Source organism: Sinohyriopsis cumingii, chromosome 17 (assembly GCF_028554795.1).
Source record: "Sinohyriopsis cumingii isolate HCF-2022 chromosome 17, ASM2855479v2, whole genome shotgun sequence".
Taxonomy (NCBI): domain Eukaryota; kingdom Metazoa; phylum Mollusca; class Bivalvia; order Unionida; family Unionidae; genus Sinohyriopsis; species Sinohyriopsis cumingii.
In genome coordinates this window covers 88,277,709-88,300,424 of record NC_142977.1, presented here as the reverse complement: position 1 = coordinate 88,300,424, position 22,716 = coordinate 88,277,709, and the positions used below count along the sequence as shown (strand labels likewise).

The following is a 22,716-nucleotide window of genomic DNA, read 5'->3' as shown; positions in this document are numbered from 1 at the left end:
AAAAGTGGCGCCGTTAGCTAAACAATTATCTATGAAAGCCATTGATGTTATTCGTGATAAGGGAATCAGCGCTATTGGAGATGTTGCCGGAAAGGCGTTTTCTGCAGCAAAGGACAAACTAATGTCGTTGGTGAGAAGAAAAAAACAAACGCCGCTGCGTTCTACAACAGTGATGCCTGCAAATGTCAGCAGGGTAATAAATAACGTGGTGAGAAAAAAAACTAGCGTCGATGGCTTCGCCATTGGCGACTCCGATGGCTTTGCCATTGATGGCGACTCCGATGGCTTTGCCATTGATGGCGACCCCGTCGTCGTTGATGGCGGAGCCATCCACCGATGCAACAACCAACGCGATCATGAACGTGATAGCGGGAAGTGGTCTTAAACCGAAACGAAGACGACGCTGAAAATCGTAGATTAGTTTGCAATTGAAAACATCAACATGATAAATAATAAAATGTTTGCGCGAACCGCTGATCCCGCGTTTGATATGGATGCCCCAGTGCGCAAGGATGATTCTGTCCGTGATTATCAATTTTATTCCTATCAACCACCACAAGCCAACCTACGATCGCGAATTGAACTTCAAGTCCAAGATACCAGTAAATACTTTTTGCCGTGTGAAGCGTTTATCAAAATCGAAGGGGAACTTGTAACAAATGCTGCCGATAATGCACCATACGCAAATGACAGTCGTGTTCGAGTTGGTTTTGTCAACAACGGTATCATGGCGTTATTTGAAAGCGCCAGATATCTTATTGACGGGCGAGAAATTGAATCAATAGAATGCGAGGTTGATGTTGCAACGACGATAATTGGACTATCAAGATACTCCGATGATTATACAAGATCGGCGGGCCCATCTATGATGTTCGCAAAGGATACCACTAATAACGCTGACCATCTTCAGTACATTAACGTGCTGACGGGAAGCGATAACGCAGTTGACCCACAGGCTGAAGCAGCCAATCCAGACCGCAGGGCAAGACCAGGTGACAATTTTACTATTATAAAAAGTACTAACGATAATTTTAATCTAGGATTTGCAACATGAGTAGCAACATTGCAAGGACAACGCCGACAGTTTTCATGCGCGATTCCACTCCATCACATACTTGGATTTTGCAGAAATGTCAGAAAAGTTATCTATGGGGCCAAGCACACAATCGCATTAACGCGAAGGGGCGATGATAACAATGCAATATGGCGTGCTGCTGGCGTCACTAACGGTAAAGTCGTTTTAACTTAAATAGCATTGTGGATGCCGGTGTTGACTCCATCAGTTACCACGGAAGCACGATTGTTATCATTTATGGAACAGGGGGGAAATCGTTGTTGAGTTGGCTAGCGGTAACAACTGATGCTAAAGAGGATAATGTCGCTGATACATTTACATGGCACTTGGCATCAAAACAAGGCGTTTCAGCCCCGCGTCATATATTTATAGCGCTACAGAATAGGGATCGATTGGGCAATCAAGAACGCAGCCATATGATATTTGATCAATTAGGAGTCAGGGATGTTTCGCTGAGAATAAACGGACAACAGGAACCATCCGAGGATATACAGCTTGATTACGACAACAACCATATCGCACGTGTGTACCATCATATATTGTCATATATGGGTCGTGATCAAAACATCGACACTGGTTTGCAAATATCACAACTTGATTTTAAAAACCTGTATCCGATTTATTATTTTTTGTTGGAACATCTTGATTTAACGAGACAATCCGTCGTTGATATACACTTCCGAGCTCGTATAGCCCCGGGTGGTGTTAATTATAGAGCGGTTGCTGTCATTCTCAGCGATAAATCAATGCTGTTGGAAGGTGTTGGTGGACGAATGAGAATCGTTGATGCACCAGTGGAAAATATGTAATTAAAAACATAAATGTTTTACAATAAAAATGTCGTATAGTGTTGTCAGTGTAGAGTTAACCGATGGTCAAGTCAAGAAATTACAATCAAAGTCCGCTAAACAATGTGGAACCACAATAACGTTAAAGCCGTCACAGATGACTGGTGGCAAGCATAAGATATCATTGACGACACGTCAAATAAAACATTTCAATGATGCAATGAGGAATAAAAAGGGTATTCAAATAGATTTCTCAGCCGCAGCAATCAAAAACATGGAAAAGACCGGTGGGATATTTCCGCTGTTAGCTGCGATTCCGGCGTTGATTGCCGTGGCGGCCCCAGCAGTGGCGAAGGCGGCGGCGTTGGGGGCCGTTGGTACCGCGGCGGGAATGGCATTGAAGAAGGCAACCGGGAGACGCTATAAAAAAAAGAAATGAGGACGACCCGTAGCCGGAAAGGGTCTAAGACTACCGGGAACCCCGTATTCATGGTACTCGGGGAAGGGTCTAAGACTACCGGGAACCGTTTATTAATGCAAGAGTCTATGGTTCCGTTATCCAGTTTTGATTTAATATATGCTGCCGACGCGTTAGCGATAAAAAACTTCAGAGGTGTTTTTATGAGGGATCAATTACCAACAAAACCAAGGAATATTGAAACCGGTATAATTAACCTCGATAAATCCTCCGGAGCAGGAACTCATTGGGTTGCATACGCGATTGATCCGCGTGCGATCGTCTATTTTGATTCATATGGGTTAGCCCCGCCGAACAAATTCATGCGGTATATCCGGGCGTGTTCAGCCCCGGTTTTTTATTCCACGCTGCCAACACAGCAATTAAGTGACCCACCGATATGTGGCCGTGAGGTATTGAACGTACTCACGGCGATTTCATCATCGCGGAAACCACCTCATGTGGTTGTAAACGAATACACTAGTGGGAAATTTAGAGACAATTACATTAGATAACAATGATTGATATCTGGGGACGACCGGTTTCGGCGCTGAAAAAATCCACGGAAACGCCCGCCACCGATGACATAAAAAAACTAATTGAGGATGAAATCGCTGATACGTTAAATCTAACCAGTGTTGACCCGGGGGAAATAGTTGTACTTCAAGACCGCCAGGGTAAATTGAAATCCAGTAATGTGTCACTCGACGACGTTTTAACACGACAGCGTGATGCCGCCGAGAACACTATCGCATTGTATACCAGCGACGGACGACTCAAACCGGGTGAACATATATCGACGATAACGGATAGGGTAACATTAATCCAAGACGGTTTTATGATGTTAGATAGATCGGTGACCAAACTTGACGCGCAGGTGAATAAATTCGCCGAGGTGGAGTTTTTTTGGAGCCCCCCCGGTGACCGAACCGAATCTTGCAGGGATAAAAAATACTATTTTGGAGTTTACAACGCTGTCGGGCCAATTTTACACGTTACGAAAAAATGTTAACAGGATCGATGACAACTTTGATAAATTCTTTGGTAAAAAAAATACCAAGCTGGATGAAATTACAACAACTATAAATGATATCACTGCGTATGGACAGGAAATAAAAACAATCAAAACTGATGTTGCAGCGAACAAGAATAATGTAGACGCGCATACACAGGAAATAGAAACAGTCAAAACTGATGTTGCAGCGAACAAGAATAATGTAGACGCGCATACACAGGAAATAAATATACTCATTACTAAGGTTACAGCGAACAAGAATAATATAGACGCGCATACACAGGAAATAGGAACGATCAAAACTGATATTGCAGCGAACAAAAGGAATGTAGACGCGCATACACAGGAAATAGAAACAATCAAAACTGATATTGCAGCGAACAAAAGGAATGTAGACGCGCATACACAGGAAATAGGAACGATCAAAACTAATGTTGCAGCGAACAAAAAAAATATAGACGCGTATTGGGGGGAAATAGGAACGATCAAAACTGATGTTGCAACGAACAGAAGGAGTGTAAACGCGTCTACACAGGAAATAAATATACTCATTACTAAGGTTACAGCGAACAAGAATAATATAGACGCGCATACACAGGAAATAGGAACGATCAAAACTGATGTTGAAGCGAACAAAAAATGTAGACGCGTATTGGCGGGGAATAGGAATAATCAAAACTGATGTTGCAGCGAACAAAAAAAGTATAGACGGGCATACATATGAAATAGGGACAATCAAACTTGATGTTGCAGCAAACAAAAAAAGTATGACCGAGAATACACGGGAAATAGAAACAATCAAAACTAATGTTGAAGCGAACAAAAAAAATGTAGACGCGCATACAGGGGAAATAGGAACGATCAAAACTAATGTTGCAGCGAACAGAAGAAGTGTAGACGCGCATACAGGGGAAATAGGAACGATCAAAACTGATATTACAGCGAAAATGACAGAGCAATTGGAAAAAATAAAAATCCCTCATGAGAACGCCATCAACACAGTATACACAATTCGGCATGGATCATTCACTTGGACTCCTACACAGAATATAGTAAATATTACCGCAACTGTTAAGGGCATTTATCGATTGACACTGGTTTCAATGATGCAGTTTAATATATCATCGTCGAGTTCATCCGGGTTTAACGGTACAATATCAACAATCATTGACAAGGATGCAACTGAACGGTTTATAATTAGAGCCGTTGATAGAAATTTAAACACTACAAACATCACATGGTATGTGGAATTTGTAGTGGATCTAAGTAAGTAATTGAAAACACAAGTTCTTTTAAAATAAAAATGACCACCAAGGTAATTGAATCAGAGGTATCACCGACGTCACATCAATATCGATTCGATACCGTAAAAGAATTCTCCGCGAACTTGAAAACGCTTTCCGAACAATACTGTGTAAAAATAAAAAAATACCGCCGAAAAATAACCACCATCGACGTGGCCGTGTACTCGGTGTCAGGTATAGTAGCTGGTACCGGTGTCATTTTATCCACGGTGACCATGATGGCCCCGATCGCTGTTCCAATCGCTATCTCTGCGGCGACAACAATTGCTGGAGTTGCCAACACAATCACTAGAAAGATATCATCGTGTTCTCAGAAAAAACTCAACGAGTATACAGTAAAACATCAAATAGTATCCGACGCGTACTCGAAATTATCCGGGTTGATCTCGTTGTCGATTGATAATTCATTCATATCAGATGTTGAATTCTCCACGATGGTCCAGTTGTATGACTCCGCGATGTCAAAAATCGAGGATTTTCAACTGGAAGCCGGAAACCACGTCGCTGAAACCACTTCAATGGGCTTAAAACATTCTCCTGAAAACAAGCAAGTTGTTAATATTCGGTGTTGAAATTGAACACTAAAAACAGCGAATAATAATAATGTTGCTGAACCCCGAAGGGTTTCAATTACTTCAACAGATCGCGGATAACACCACTCCGGTACAAACAAGTATGATATCAATAATGTCAACGAAGCCCGAATTCAGTGTGAACTTCCCATCATCAGTTCCAGTGAAGGAAATAGCGCTGGCAAAATTGCGAGTATATCACAGTTGGCCTAATATCCGAGCGGATGCATTTAACGGACAACAACCTAATAACTCGCTGGTTTTTGCATGGACAAATAAACCCGATGGGACCCCAGACTGGAAGGAGGTTACAATACCAACTGGGTCATACCAAATAGAACAAATCAATAAAGAATTTCAACGCAGGATAAAATCGATTACCACAAAGGAATCAAAAATAGCTATTACGGTTCATGAACTGACGTTATCGTCGACAATTGAAATAAGCACACCGGGGTATATGGTTGATATTTATAACAGTTCAATAAGAACCATACTAGGATGGCCTGAGAATCCACCTCATGAAATCGCCGCGGACTTGCACACGAATGCGCAATCGTATCATGAAATTAATCCCAGTTATCGAGATGATTTGTCTATTATAAAAAACACGTTATTACCCAGCAGGTTTATATTTCAAGACAGGAATACCATGCAATGGTATTTTCCGTATAAGGAAACTCCTGAATCGTCTGCCGTGGTCACAGTTAATTTAAATGATATCGCTGGTGCGTTTACCGAGATTAATTGTAATTACCAATCACAACTAGAACAGCTACGGAAAACAAAAACACGAAAACACGTTGAGGTGTTAAATCAACTTATATCAGACATGGAATATATCAATGAACGAATCGTTAAAACAATATCTGCTAACAGCGATGATAATAAACAAAAATTCCTAACCGAGTATAATATCACAGAAGCCGATTTACCCGATTTAAAGCTTCCAGGATACAATGCGCCAGAACTAAAAAAATCTCTTAATGATTTTCTCGGTCCATCAACTATCCTTAGACACGATAACGGAGAGGGTGGTAGGCATATTGCTCCATACAACGTAAATATTGCATCGGTGATAGCAATCAATTTAGTGTGTGATGTTATCAAAGGGAGTTACCAGGTGGATACCAAGCAATCAAATCAGGCTCAACAGGGGTATATCCTTTATTCATTTTCACCAACAGCCGCTCCGGGATTTTTAATCGTTGAGAGTCCAATTAATCCGGTCTATATGCGATGCCATAATCGGTTTTTAACAAGAATTAATTTCAGACTTACCGATCAGTCAAATAACCTAATTGATCTACAAGAGGAGGAGTTAGTGATCACTCTGTTTGTAAGATCATAAAGATTTTCATTGTAAATGGCCCCTTAGCAGCAGAGGGGGCGATGACATCAACGTGGTTGTCGCGTTTGTTTACCGGACGCTGACGACGCTGGATCGAAAATGCAAAAAGTATATTAAACTAAATGATGTTCGATTTGCCCCCCCCCCCCCGATGACGACGTCGTTTTTTTTTACCAGGCGCTGACGACGCAGGATCCGCTGAGTGCAGAAAGTATCAATTAAACCAAATGACGATTCAGCCAATTGTCCGATTCGCCCCCTCTGCTGCTTCTTATTAACTCTGCTGACCAGAGGAGCTTTCAGAATTGGCCTTTTGTCCATTGTCCATCTGATAGAACAAGTTTGTTATCCTCCTAAACTACAGATATTCGATAGGTGGCAGGCAAGATTTCAGCTTTCACTTTGACTCTCCTGGAAACACATGGACATTTAAAAAAAACTCTCAGATTCCATGCACATTTTCAACTTCAGTCAGTTAGGTGGTGCTCTACAGTTTCGTATTTTGCATAGGGTTTAGAATTTTAAAGAAAAGAATTTCCCTGGCTTTCCTTGAAGGTTATGCTGGCTATTTAATAAAGACCTTGTATATCTTAGGTATAGTTCAAAGAGAGTTTAATTCCCTTTATTTTGGTGTATGATTGATGGGTGTAATATGGGTTATAGAGTATACAGCTTGGCCTTACTCCAGATGTGCACCTTTCAAAAACTTGCTAGCTCCACTTGGTCATTTTCAATTCCTGAACTTCAGAGGGAAATTGTATTTAAAAAAAGAGCCAATTACATTTTATATATTTGGTAATTCATTCATTGCACTTTCAGAAGCTGTTATTGTCTAGTCTGGCAAAATTCATTTTCCCTGTCTTAATAGCTGCTGTGGATAGTGTACTTTAGACTAATTCAGGCTGATTTTTTAGCACAAGGGAGCAGTCATTTTAGTTAGCAGTGTGCTTAGATCATGTACAATTTCCAAAAGTACAATATCCAAAGAAATATCCACATTACATTAATGTAGCTTAGAGGTAGGCCAACATTCTCTCCATTGTGCATGTTTTAAATGCAAACAACTTCACCTTGCATACATCACTCTCTCAAAAGTACATAATAACTGGTGAGTGCCCCCTTAGCAAATTCACCCATAAACATGGTCACAGTTTAGACTGGATTCTTCGTTGACCTGATTATAATAATCTTCAGCTTTCATTGTGTCCTACAAACTTATATCAGGTCACCTCTGCATCCTATGCCACATTGACAGATCAGTCCCTAATTCTCCATCTTTAGTTGCTACTAAGTGAAACCTCCATATGATAAACAGAACCTAACTAACACATGACATTCAAGCAAACCTGACAACTTTGTTGCAACCCACAGTTGCACAACTTGATAAAGTGCTTGGATTCATTGCTTGACAAACATGTTCCACCAACCAAGTGCAGAGTATCCATTCAAATGTGTTCTTCACGGTATAGTAGAGTTAGGGATCAGCTTTGCACTACTAAAGAGAACACTGTTAGGCTGATACTTTAGTTTTCAATCCAGTCTTACTGTTTATAAAAAAGTCTTATGAAGTCGATAAGGAGAATGCCCCAAAGTTCATGCAGTGAAATCAGCCTACTTTAGTACTAAGATCATTGAAAGTTACAACTGCAAAGAGCTCTTTGGTATTACTTACAAGTTCCTGTCAAGGAACAAATATACACAACTCCCAACGACTTTCACCCCAGTCAACCTTCTGGACCTGTATGCAGACTTTCTGTGGCAAAGTGCAAACCATTAGCAATCAGCTTTACAAGACAATTTCATTCCACTCATGGTCACCATAACTGCAATACAGGAATTTCGAAAGCAAAACCTGAACAGCATTAGAAGTTGCTTCTACAGGTTTCTTATGTACAGTTCTGACGAATAGTACCCCCAGAGTCATGTGAACTTATCCAAAATTGACATCACTGCTGCTTGAGTACAGCTGCTTTTGAAGAAGCCAACACTTGACACTAAAGATTTTAAAAAAACTACCGCCCTGTTTCCAGTATATCTTTCATAAAAAATATTGTAGAAAATGCATTTCTGTCCCAGCTTGTTCTAATGTAAATTTAAATTGGCCTTTTTTATTTATAGCAATTTAGTCAGCTTATCACCCTTGCTATGATACCAAAACTGTCCTTCTGAAAGTAGTTGACAACCATCTCTCTGCTTTGGATAGTTGAAAGACTATGGTCCTCCATGACTTATTTGACACAATAGACCATGATAGACTTCACTGTCTCCAGCATGACTTGTCATTTGACACAACAGACCTTGATAGACTTCACTGTCTCCAGTATATCTTTAGTATTTTTTAGTCTAAAGGACTCAAATTGTCTCAGTAAATGGCAAACATTCAAGCCCAGTTCATGTATGTTTTGGTTATCCACAGGGTTCTTTTATTGGATCGATTCTCTTCGTTCTATACATTTAGCCTCTCAAGTGTTGTAGATTGTCATCTGGTATCTCAGCATTTTTATGCTGATGACACCCACATATACAAATCTAGTCACCCAACTAAGTTGATGCTACCATCCGAAGTGTATAGAGGTACATTTCTAATGTAATGTCAAGAAGGACATGTAACAAGCTGCTGATGAATGATGATGAGACTTAAACCATTCTGATTACCACACAAAGACTTACTCATTCCTATCCTTTACCACATAAAGACTTACTCATTCCTATCCTTTACCAAACAGACTTACTCATTCCTGTCCTTTACTGCACAAAGACTTACTCATTCCTATCCTTTACCTCACAAAGACTTACACATTCCTATCCTTTACCACACAAAAACTTACTCATTGCTCTCCTTTACCACACAAAGACTTACTCATTCCTATCCTTTACCACGCAAAGGCTTACTCATTCTTACTCTTTACCACACAAAGACTTGCTCATTCCTATCCTTTACCTCAGACAGTAAACATCAGCAACACCAACATTAATTTCACACAATCATTACAAAACCTAGTGTCACTCAAGACAATACTCATTCATTACACCAACATGTCATAGAACATGTGCAAGGCTGCATATCTGGAGTTGAGATGCATGGGCTTCATTCACAATTTCATTTCTGTTAATACCACTTAAACAATTGTGTGTTCATTGGTACAGTGTAGTTGGGAGCCTTAAAACCCGACTGCGTTATATACCGAGCCGTGTTATATGCAACCAAGTCAGTTAGCTCAAGACAATGTACCCCACACACACAAAAATGTGGGGGTGGTTGGGTGGGTAAAAAATGCGGGCGGTAAAATACGTGCTTCGTCGGCACAGTTAACATCATGAATTGATGCAGATTAAATGAGAAATACACCTGTAGTGAAAACAGAGAAGACATAATAGTTTACTTTATTTAGAGAACCATGAATTGGTACATATACATGAATCCTGTTTATATACAAATGTCTAATGTATAGCATCAACACCGTGTACTCACCTGCGAACCTCATCATATACATTGAATCCACAATACAAGTGATTCCATCGAAAATATGCACACACAGCTTTAAAATATTCGATAATTTTGTAACAGGTCATATTGGTCTGAGTTCAGTGGAAAAACATAGCACAATCACGTAACAAATGACGAAGCACATTTACTTTAAAGTACGTTCCAAGTCGGTAAAAGTTAGTTTGCGTTTTAAGCTGCCGTTGGCATAAACTTTTTCCCTACAAAAAGGAAACTTTCACAGCACTGTTAACGTGTTCCAGTCACGTTGGAAATTGCAAAAATCCATCAGCTTCCATCACTTTTAAGTTTGGTACTAACTTCCTTTGAAGAAAAGTTCTTTGGTGTTATTGAAAGATTGTAGTCGGCTTTCTTTGATAAAGGGTGCATGCGCTATTGAAGTCAACGCTAAAGCACAGCTCTGGAGAACCAAAACGAATGCCCATTTCTTATTGTGGCAGCAACATCAAATAATTGTATTGCATGATTGAGACTGGTATTTTTTCCATTTGCTGAGTATGTTTTCGTAGCAGTTGGTGCTTCAGAGGTAATCTGTTTCCTTTGAAATTTCAGCAAACTATTTTATCTGGGTACATTTTTAAAAAGGAGTTGGTCATCGTTTAGACTATTCTAGTTACTCCATGCCTATTGATTAAACCAATAAGTAAGATGTATTTTTTATTTATTTTATTTTTTTACATTTGTGGTAACAGCGTGATGCTGCCTTCCATGCATGCGTCTGAAAATTAACAAAGGGTCAATGGACAATAGAGACGCAGGTGTTCTGATGACAGGGATTATTACAGAAAACATGAGCGTTCTGAAGGATTTAAATCCGAGTGAAACGAAGAGGAATTTTACTTACCATCCACATACAAATGTCAATGTTTGTAAATATATTAATTACTAGCGAGCGGCCAAAAATCCTATGAAAGATAGATTATAAGACAATGCCTCGTCCGGTTGATCTCCGTTACCAGAAATGTCAACAACAAAAAAGCGGATATTTCACAACATACAGAACTCATGCTAGATGCCAGGATAAGCAGATTATGATATAACACTGTACTGTTTAGATGGTTTATCAGTATGGACAAAGAATTTGTTTATGTAACAATAGATAAATTTCAGTGCATTTTATATCCAGTTTGCAGCTTCCTTTCATGGGGCCTCTGAATTTCTGTACTCCAAACCAATGGTTGTATATAAAAGTTTAAACAGCCAACAGTGTCGCCAACAAATAAAAAAAGACCACATGGTATGTTTTGCAGCCAATAAGGAAAAACAATCCGAATTTGCGACATTGGCGAAGACCTACGCGATCCCAGAATAAACTTTTTATGCGTTTTTTTTTTCTTTTTCTTACTTTTACTTTCGTGTACGAGAAAAATACCTATAAAATTTCAGGAGCCAAGCCATGATCGTCTTGTATTATTCATACGCGATCTCTTCCCCAAAATGATGAGCAACTTTTTACGGTTTTTTTTGTACCTTTTAAGAATTTTTTTTGCGCACAAGAAATATACATGTATATGAAATTTCTGGAGCCACGCCATGACCGCGTTGTATCCAAATTCGTGTTATAACAGAGCATGCTATAGCAGGGTCACACTGTACTGTGTAGATGAGACTATAGTAATTCTCTTCTATCTGGTTTATATCAATTTCTATTTCAGAAAATTTAAAAGTTTTGATCATCCTTAAAGTACCAAGAATTCAGCACTACTCACCCTTGCTTTGTACCCTTCTGTGGCTACCCATTTGTTCAAATCAAACACAAAGTCTGTTCTCTATGTTACATTTCTTTTCTCCCAGTTCAAAATACCTAGATATGACCTCACCCATGTGTACACCCCATCTAGAAACTTATGCTCGTCTCTCATTATTCCAACTATCAAAATCCAAGTCTTGTGGACATTGTTGCTATGGTATGTTCAGTAATTATTGAACATTTAGTGTGCATTTTCAAGAAGGAAAAAGGAATAGAGGTCAGACTTCAGTTATTTGTATTTTTTTGCCAAGAAGTTCTTGTGCTAAAAACATGCTTGTGTAAAATAATGTTAACAATAATGACCACTTCAAATCTTTACAGAAAAATCCTGAATGAGCTTTCCTCACCTGTTTCTGTTTCAAGAATTGATGAAGAGTCCAACAGCAGCCAAAGTCAAGATGGTGAATCAGAAGATGCTGCTTCAAATTTGACAGCCAGCTCACTCCATTATCAGCAAACTCCAGGTAGAAGTGTAGTAGCTTTTTGCTAAGAAAATGTCATATTCCTTGCTCATATAATGGGTCACTGTCAGTCATAAAATTTGCATCTTGGTTGGGTTGTGGAAAATGTTTGTCCAGAGAGAGAGAGAGTGCGTTTATACACATTGTTTGTTCACATTGAGCATGTGTTGATCAGATTCATAAACCACAGAGAGAATGTGTACATGCACACTGTTTGACCACAGAGGGAATCTGTGGATGTGCAATGTTTGATCACAGATAGAAGGTGTAGATGTACACTATTCAGCAAAAGAGGGATTGTGTATGTGCACATAGTGAATATGTGTGTATGCATTGTACACAGAAAGAATGTGTGCATGGACATTGTTTGTCCACACAGAGAACAGGTTTGCATATTATACACAGAGAGAATGTGTAGATGCATATTGTCCAGAGAGATTGATTTATCACAGAGAGGAAGTATAGATGCACATTGTTTGACCACAAAGAGAATGTGTAGATGCACATTGACTACAGAGTGAATATTTTGATTCATATTGTTTTGGCCACATAGAGAATGTATGTATCCACATTGTCCAGAGAGAATTTTAGATGCACACTGTTTGACTAAGGAGAGAATATGTAGATGCATTTTGACACAGAGAGAATGTTTAGAAGTACATTGATCACAGATCTCGTAGATGCATATTGTCTACAGAGAGAATGTGAGATGCACATTGTTTGATCACAGTTCGAATGCATAAGATGCATATTGTCCAGAGAGAGAATGCATAGATGCATATTGTCATCAGAGAGAATATCTAGATGTATATTCTCATCAGAGAGAATATGTAGATGCATATTGTCATCAGAGAGAATGTGTAGATGTGTATTGTAGATGCACATTGTTTGATCGCAGTACGAATGCATAAGATACATATTGTCATCATAGATAATATCTAGATGTATATTGTCATCAGAGAGAATATGATGATGCATATTGTCATCAGAGAGAATGTGTAGATGTGTATTGACCACAGAGAAAATGTTTAGATGTACATTCACCACAGAATTGCATAGATGCATATTGTCCACAGAGAGAATATGTAGATGTATATTGTCATCAGAGAGAATGTTTAGATGTATATTGTCATCAGAGAGAATATGTAGATGTATATTGTCATCAGAGAAAATATGTAGATGCATATCGTCATCAGAGAGAATATGTAGATGTATATTGTCATCAGAGAGAATATGTAGATGTATATTGTCATCAGAGAGAACATGTAGATGTATATTGACAGAGAGAATGTTTAGATGTACATTCACCACAAAATGCATAGATGCATATTCAGGGTTCGTACGGTCTTTGAAGGTCTTTGAGAGTTTGGGAAAAATGAGGTAGCATTTTCAAGGCCTTGAAAGTTTGGGAAAATCGAGCATATTACCCTGAGGTCTTTAAAAGTCTTTGAAAATTGAAATAAACCCCAAAATTTGTAATTTCTTTCCAGAATCACAAATAAAATTATCCGAGGTTGTTAGATTCGGTTGTAATCTAGTTATCTTGGTTTCGTTCTTTTGATGACTCGTTCAGTTTCATTGCCGCCGCAATAACAAAAGAGGCTTTGTTTGGCCATCCAAAGTTGGCCTCGGCGGTGACTTCAATAACACGTGCACTCTTCATCAAAGCAAGACGGCTACACACTTCATCAAAGGAAGTCACAAATAAAATTGCCTAAGGTCGTTAGCTTCGGATGTAACTGGTTTTCCTGGCTTCTTTCTTTTGACGAATCGTTCAATTTGATTGGATGAGTCCATCATCTTTGGCCAATCAAAATGTTCATTACACTAATTCACTCTACGTAGAAAGTGTGCGAAAGTATTAACGCTCGAGGATTCAAAATTTGTTCAGTCGATTTACATCTTCAGTGTTTAAAAATGCCAGGTCTTTGCTCTTTCAACGATATCTGGCTTGAACAAGAGAAATACAAGGAATGGCTGCAAAAGGATAAATTATGTAAACGAAAGGCATTTTGTACATTGTGTAAAAAGACGATCAACTTGGCTTCAATGGGAGAAGGAACCCTTACGAGTCATGCCAAAGGTAAGTTGTAAATTAGTAACTACATACTGTTCATTTAGTGGAACAAAGATGCAGAAGTATAAGCTATTGGTAGTTTTGGGCAAAATAATGGTAACTCATTACTTTTCGGGTATAAAATAAGATATTATTTAGTTTGATGATTTGGGAGATATGGCAAAAGAGGGCCCGTTTAAATTTACTTATACCGTCGGTTTATTTAACACGTTTGAGGGACAAAAATCATTTTCGAAAATTTTGTTCTGCATAATAATGTTCCTTGGTTTAATATAGAAACAAATTCAATTCACGGATAAACAGTTTCAAAGTGTGCATGCGTACACTATAGTAGAGTTAAGCAAGAGTTGTTGTTCTTGAATTGCGAGTAAAAAAAAAATGGCGTTCACGTGTGCTGTGAAGCTTTAACTGTAGGAAGTCAAATCATTTGATTAGGCAAATAAAAAAAAAGAATGAAAAAATGTGTTTCCAGTTGACGGAATGTCCCCGTTTCTCATTGCCGACCCGCGACCTTTTTCCCCAGTGGTATAAAAAAAATTTTTAAAAAAAAATCACATTGCTGAAATTGATTTGTGTATCTATAGTCTGACTATACATCCCCGTTTGTTTGTACCCCTATATTTTATTTCACTTTTTCAGAAGCCATTTTTTAAATGGTAATTTGTGTCTAAATAGCGTTTCTTACTAGTATGTAAAACCGAATTAAAAATTACTTTCATACATCATGAAGTTATTTGTTTTCATTATGATTCATTAAAATTCGGAAAATTAGTGGATGAAGTTATCCAATCGGACAATCATCCCTTGAAATGCTTAATAGAACAGATGACAGCCTTGATGAAGTGTTTTATTCTGTCCTTTCTAAAAGAAAGGAATATGTTGAACTTTGGAATGTTCTCCAGAAAATGTTGTTGTTGTCACATGGGCAGGCAACAGTGGAGAGAGGATTTTCTGTTAACAAACAGGTATTTGTTGAGAACCTTAGCAGAGAATGCCTCAGAGCTCAAAGGCTAATCATTGACACAATGAGAAAAGCAGATGGACCTTTGGAAATCGTCGTTAGCAATGAAATGATGACATATGCCTCCTCTGCAAGACATAAGTACCATGCCTATCTGGATAAGAAGAAAGCAGAGGAGAAGGATGAGAAGAAAAACTAAAAAGGAAAGAAACGGGAGTTAGCCTTGGATGAAGTGGAAGAACTTTAAAGCCAAAAGGCTGCGTCTTGAAGCTGACATTGCCAGCCTACATGCTTCCTCTGTACAGAAAGCAGAAGAGGCAGAGTTAAAAGGACTCATTGTGCTTGTAACAGAGTCAAATGCACTTAGGAGAAGAGCAGAGGAAAAGATGACAGTGGTGGCATCTCTTTCCAAAATGATTGAAGAGAAAAAAAAGCAAATATAATAATGCATTTAAAGCAGTGCTGATGTCTGTTAAGAGAACAGTTTATTTTGTATTAAATCTGACACGTATGTTACATATTTCTGAAAAAATAACAAACGTTAACCTATCTTCCAGATCACTATAATGCTAATTTAGGAAATTAATTATAGTTTGACTTTAATCACTAAACAGTATTGTAGTATTTGGCATTCGTTGTTTTCTCATATAACCTGTATACACAATGTTAGCAAAATAGGTCTTGGAAATCTCTGTTTGTGGTCTTGTAAAGTTTGGGAAAAGTCTTTGAATTTACCATTCATAGTACAGTATGAACCCTGATATTGTCCACAGAGATTGTGTAGATGCACATTGACCACAATGCATAGATTCATATTGTCCACAGAGAGAATATGTAGATGCATATTGTCATCAGAGAGAATATGTAGATGTATATTGTCATCAGAGAGAATATGTAGATGCACATTGACCACAGAGAGAATGTTTAGATGTACGTTCACCACAGAATGCATAGATTCATATTGTCCACAGAGAGAATATGTAGATGCACATTGACCACAGAGAGAATGTTTAGATGTACGTTCACCACAGAATGCATAGATGCATATTGTCCACAGAGATTGTGTAGATGCAAATTGACCACAGAATGCATAGATGCATATTGTCCACAGAGAGAATATGTAGATGTATATTGTCATCAGAGAGAATATGTAGATGCACATTGACCACAGAGAGAATGTTTAGATGTACGTTCACCACAGAATGCACAGATGCATATTGTCCACAGAGATTGTGTACATGCACATTGACCACAGAATGCATAGATGCATATTGTCCACAGAGATTGTGTAGATGCACATTGACCACAGAATGCATAGATGCATATTGTCCACAGAGAGAATATGTAGATGCATATTGTCATCAGAGAGAATGTGTAGATGTATATTGACCATAGAGAGAATGTTTAGATGTACGTTCACCACAGAATTGCATAGATGCATATTGTCCACAGAGATTGTGTAGATGCACATTGACCACAGAATGCATAGATGCATATTGTCCACAGAGATTGTGTAGATGCACATTGACCACAGGATGCATAGATGCATATTGTTATCAGAAAGAATGTGTAGATGCATATTGTCATCAGAGAGAATATGTAGATGTATACTGTCATCAGAGAGAATATGTAGATGTGTGTTGTCATCAGAGAGAATGTGTAGATGTATACTGTCATCAGAGAGAATATGTAGATGTATGTTGTCATCAGAGAGAATATGTAGATGTATACTGTCATCAGAGAGAATATGTAGATATATACTGTCATCAGAGAGAATATGTAGATGTATACTGTCATCAGAGAGAATGTGTAGATGTATACTGTCATCAGAGAGAATATGTAGATGTATACTGTCATCAGAGAGAATGTGTAGATGTATAGTGTCATCAGAGAGAATATGTAGATGTATGTTTTCATCAGAGAGAATATGTAGATGTATACTGTCATCAGAGAGAATATGTAGATGTATGTTTTCATCAGAGAGAATATGTAGATGTATACTGTCATCAGAGAGAATGTGTAGATGTATACTGTCATCAGAGAGAATATGTAGATGTATGTTGTCATCAGAGAGAATATGTAGATGTATATTGTCATCAGAGAGAATATGTAGATGTATACTGTCATCAGAGAGAATATGTAGATGTATATTGTCATCAGAGAGAATATGTAGATGTATATTGTCATCAGAGAGAATATGTAGATGTATACTGTCATCAGAGAGAATATGTAGATGTATATTGTCATCAGAGAGAATATGTAGATGTATATTGTCATCAGAGAGAATATGTAGATGTATGTTGTCATCAGAGAGAATATGTAGATGTATATTGACCAGAGAGAGAATGTTTAGATGTACGTTCACCACAGAATGCATAGATGCATATTGTCCACAGAGATTGTGTAGATGTACATTGACCACAGAATGTATAGATGCTTATTGTCCACAGTGAAAATGTTTAGATGCACATTGTCCATATAGAGAATGTGTAGATATATGTTGTCCATATAGAGAATGTGTAGATATACGTTGTCCACAGAGAGAATGTGTAAATACATTATTGTCCACAGAGAGAATGTGTAAATACATTATTGTCCACAGAGAGAATGTGTAGATATATGTTGTCCACAGAGAGAATGTGTAAATACATTTTTGTCCACAGAGAGAACGTGTAGGTGCACATTGTATGATCACAGAGAGAATGAATAGATGCATATTGTCCACAGAGAGAATGTGTCGATGCATGTTGTCCACAGAGAGAATGAATAGATGCATATTGTCCACAGAGAGAATGAATAGATGCATATTGTCCACAGAGAGAATGAATAGATGCATGTTGTCCACAGAGAGAATGAATAGATGCATATTGTCCACAGAGAGAATGAATAGATGCATATTGTCCACAGAGAGAATGTGTTGATGCATGTTGTCCACAGAGAGAATGAATAGATGCATGTTGTCCACAGAGAGAATGAATAGATGCATATTGTCCACAGAGAGAATGAATAGATGCATATTGTCCACAGAGAGAATGAATAGATGCATGTTGTCCACAGAGAGAATGAATAGATGCATGTTGTCCACAGAGAGAATGAATAGATGCATGTTGTCCACAGAGAGAATGAATAGATGCATATTGTCCACAGAGAACATGTAGATGCACATTGATCACAGAGTGAATGTGTAGATACATGTTGTCCACAGAGTGCATGTTTACTGCATATTGTCCACAGAGTGAATGTATAGATACACCTTATTTGATCACAGAGAGAATGTGTGATGTATATTGTTCACAGAGAAAATGTGTTCATGGTTTTGATTTAAAGTTTTCAGCTGATGGATGTTCAAAAGTCGTTTTTAAAAATTGTTTATAACTTGGTCATATGATCCAAAGCACTACTATGTTATATGCAAAATTGCATTATAGCAAAGCATCTTATTACTGAGGAGAACTGTAATATTGTTTCCTTCTTCATAGGTCACATGCTTTACTTTGCACACAAAGATACACACAGTATTCCTATGGATGAGGGACCTATGAATAGGTGCTAAATATTAATCAGGTTACCAGTGTCTTTTAAGAAGTTTAAGATAAGCATGTTTTGTCACTCCTAGCTTTGTCATGCAAATTATATGAATATGGTAGATCTGGCATGTCCCTTTAAGGCATTTGTTTTAGAAGACCAATGGCAATATACTTAGAATATGGGAGGGGCCAGATCTAGAAATATAGGGCACAGAAGTCAGGCTATCAAGTTTTTTTGAGTACTGTATGTCTAATGTTTTTACCCTGATATGCTTTCAGTGTCCGTCTTGTGTCCATAAGCAAAATCATAATTTGCCTCAAAGGAAAGATGCTTCATTCATTGAGTTGAACACTTGTTAGTAGGTAGAGGTTATTTGATTCTCCTTAGCCAATAGGAATGTGAATCATACTCATGTCAAACATCCTCACTTTTGCCTTCTAGCGTATATTATAATGGGTCATGTCTGTTCATCTATCAGTCTTTAAGTTGCTTCTCCAAGGATGTAGCCAGAACCTTAAAGTCAGTTCTACAAGGATGTAAACTGATCCTTTAAGTCAGTTATCCAAGTGTGTAACCTGAACTTGTATACACCAGTTGAGAGAAGATGATCACATTTGGCATATGGTTGGAAACTCTGGATGGAAATTTATTATTTTTCAAAATTTAGCGTTTGACTACTTGAAAATTACATGAAAATGAGTACCAAAATGTCTATTTTTCATGAATCAGTATTATGTAGAGAGTTCATTGAATTGATTTTGCATCATGGCAAGCATACATTTTTAAATTACTGTGCATTGGATATTCTAGCCCTATGTTTAATGAGGATGAGGAGATGACAGTAAAGGTGCAAGATCCTGGATTTAGCTTCATTTTTGTATATTCCCAAGTAATTGGTAATATGTGTTTTTGGCAAAATATCCAGTGTAATCTTGCTTAAGAAATTGTGTTTTAATTTAGTATGAGTGAATAATAAGATCATCAGAGTAATATATTAAAATTTGTAAAAAATATGGGTGAAATTGGGAATATCTTACAGTATATTTTTTGTTAAACATACGCCATCGCCAGCTATAAGGATGTATAATATTATTTATATTACAGAAATTTAAATACACTTTATTGTTCTGATTTCATAAATAGAACCAATTGTAAGCAATAACTAATTGATTACATTGTATGAAGGAATGTAATTTAATAATTTTCTCTTCCCAAAAATGAACACTTGAAATTTTAATCAAGATTTCCCCTCCGAATAGTAGTTAAATTTATTACACTAAAAGTAATTGACCTCAGGTCTGATTTGCATAAGTTGATAATATGGAATCAAGCTTGTAATCTGCACTCCCATCTATACCAATTGAGGGAGGGTACATTGAGTGGTTTTCCAATTGACTTTGATAACTCTTTTATTTATTGCAGGCACATTTCAGATAAATGCAGATGGGACAATGACTCAAGGGCTTCAGACGCTAACCATGACAAATGCCAGTCCAACCTCCACTACAGCTGTTACAGCTGGAGCCACAATAGTGCAGTATGCCACAGGACCTGATGGTCAACATTATTATATTCCAGGTAAAGCTTTGTGGAGAGATTAAATAGTTTCTTTTTTATTATACCATTATTCTCACAATAATCCCATGCTTTATAATCCATCAATCTCTAAGTCTTTTTCATTGTTTTGCAGCATCCACCTTAATAAGTTTAAATTACATGGCACACATCTCTCATGTATAACATTCTGCTTATGTTCAGATAAACACAGGTAGTTTTCAATAGATGATGTATAATCAGTAGTGATTGCTATAAAGCAACACTTCAGAAACTTGATCTGTATATGCCATTGCCTAGGCCCTTGCATTGCAGTATAGTAGCTCAGTAATGTTTGTTGCATTAGTTTATAAAATGACGCTTGGCTGGCTACTCCTCAATTTCTTTTGCAGATACTAGAATATGGCTAGAACTGAATGCAATTTATGTAAATGTCTCAAAGACTTGGCTTATAATCATAAAACACATTTAGATTGTGAGCATTGCCACTCAGGCAGTACATGTCAAATATGCACATTGTAAACAGAGAGTCAGTGGACTTAAGTACCCGGCAGACATTCTGAACAGAAAGGGAAGGTGGAGAAATGCATTTTGAGAGATCATTAGCATTGATGCTAACACCACCTTGGTAAAAATTCCTGATGGAAGAATATTGCAAGCAGGTCAGGGAATCCCTTTTGGCTACAGGTACAGACCCAGTTCCAGCTTCATTGCCTCGACTTCACTAGCCATTTTTGGCTTACCTGTAGACCTGATACCTCAAGCGTATGAAAGCCAGTCTTCTTTCCCTGTTAGATATGAGCCAGACTGAGAGTATAACAGTGTAACTCAGATCCTGTCTCACGTGATATAAGTAGGGACCAGTTTTGTGGATCACATATCCCCAATCACGATGTCACAGCATAAACAACTTGAAAACATTATGGAGGATCAGATGGCACTGTTCCATCATGAATAGACTCTGCCATCCAAATTAGATAGCAAGAGGTCAGCACCAATCTTAGCATCGCTGTCAGAATACTGACACTTGCATGAAATAGCCTTGTGCCTCAGTATCACCTCATTCACTAGCCTGTCAGAATACTGACACTTGCATGAAATAGCCTTGTGCCTCAGTATCACCTCATTCACTAGCCTGTCAGAATACTGACACTTGCATGAAATAGCCTTGTGCCTCAGTATCACCTCATTCACTAGCCTGTGGTATTCAGGGTGAGTATCTAGTGGCTGTAGGATATGCTAGGGTAAAACTAACAAAGTTAAGGTATCTCAATCAGGACAAACATTTTGTTTGGTTAGTCAGCACTTTAGGCAGTGTTCATCAGTACCATCAAAGATTGTGCATGAGACATTGGCTTTGACACACTCTTGTAGAGATGACAACTTAAGCTCACTAACACCATTGGCCTTGCTTGACCTAATAATGACAAGATTGTACAAAGATTGTGCATGCGACATTGGCTTTGACACACTCTTGTAGAGATGACAAATTAAGCTCACTAACATCATGGGCCTTGCTTGACCTAATAATGATGAGAATGCTGTACTTTCCAAGCACCAGTCAAAGAAGTCTTTTGCTTGTTACCATCAGCACTTTGTCCATCTCCTGCTGTGTAAACAACTTGGTCTAGAGTTCCAGCATATTCTAATGAAAAAAGAACAACTGGCATTCAGACTGATACCTGTCTGGTTGAGTGGCTGACTTGTTGGGTATTTTTATAGAGGTAATTACTGGACCCTAATGTCAGTAGTTCTTTCTTTTCACAGTGATGAAAATGATCCAGTTTCTTCAGTGCATTCAGTGAGACACATGCCATATTTTATACAGAAGTTCCAGTCACTGCATGCCTGGAAATGTCAAATGCCTCTTCATTATGGATGGACTGGTGACATACAACAAATGGTCCAAAATATCATTGCTATGGACTCCATGTTCACCTTGATTTCAATGACAGTTTTCCAGCACAATCTCTCCCACTGCGACACCCACTGGGAATGCATTGAGTCTGTGACATAAATGGTGCAGATACTGAACAGCACATCACATGCTGGCCAGTCCCATGGCAACAGTTGTTAATTTACACTTGTGGAAAGAGATGCGGTGCTCTTCACTTTCACTTAAATGTTGAGATTTTCTTCCAACCTCTTTTAATTTTGAAAATCCTTTTTGTGCTACTTCTGTTGAATAGATGATCATATTAGCATAGGGTCTTCACTGAAAGACTTGTTGTGATGTCTAGTTGGTCATAAATGAAAATTATGCCAATCTAATATTCAGTATGTCTGCCACAACGGCCATCTGGTGACTCTAATTATTG

At 38.1% G+C, this 22,716-nt stretch overlaps 1 protein-coding gene across 2 annotated transcripts in view; it reads left to right on the top strand.

The window, feature by feature from the left end:
- Nucleotides 1-22,716, top strand: part of LOC149779386 (cyclic AMP-responsive element-binding protein 1-like) — a 67,099-nt gene that overhangs the window by 20,711 nt on the left and 23,672 nt on the right. For both annotated transcript variants that reach the window (XM_089940032.1, XM_089940033.1), the window contains exons 4-5: nt 12,139-12,281; nt 20,267-20,422. In XM_089940032.1, coding sequence (XP_089796158.1) covers nt 12,139-12,281; nt 20,267-20,422 — 299 coding nt within the window. The remainder of the gene's footprint in view (nt 1-12,138; nt 12,282-20,266; nt 20,423-22,716) is intronic.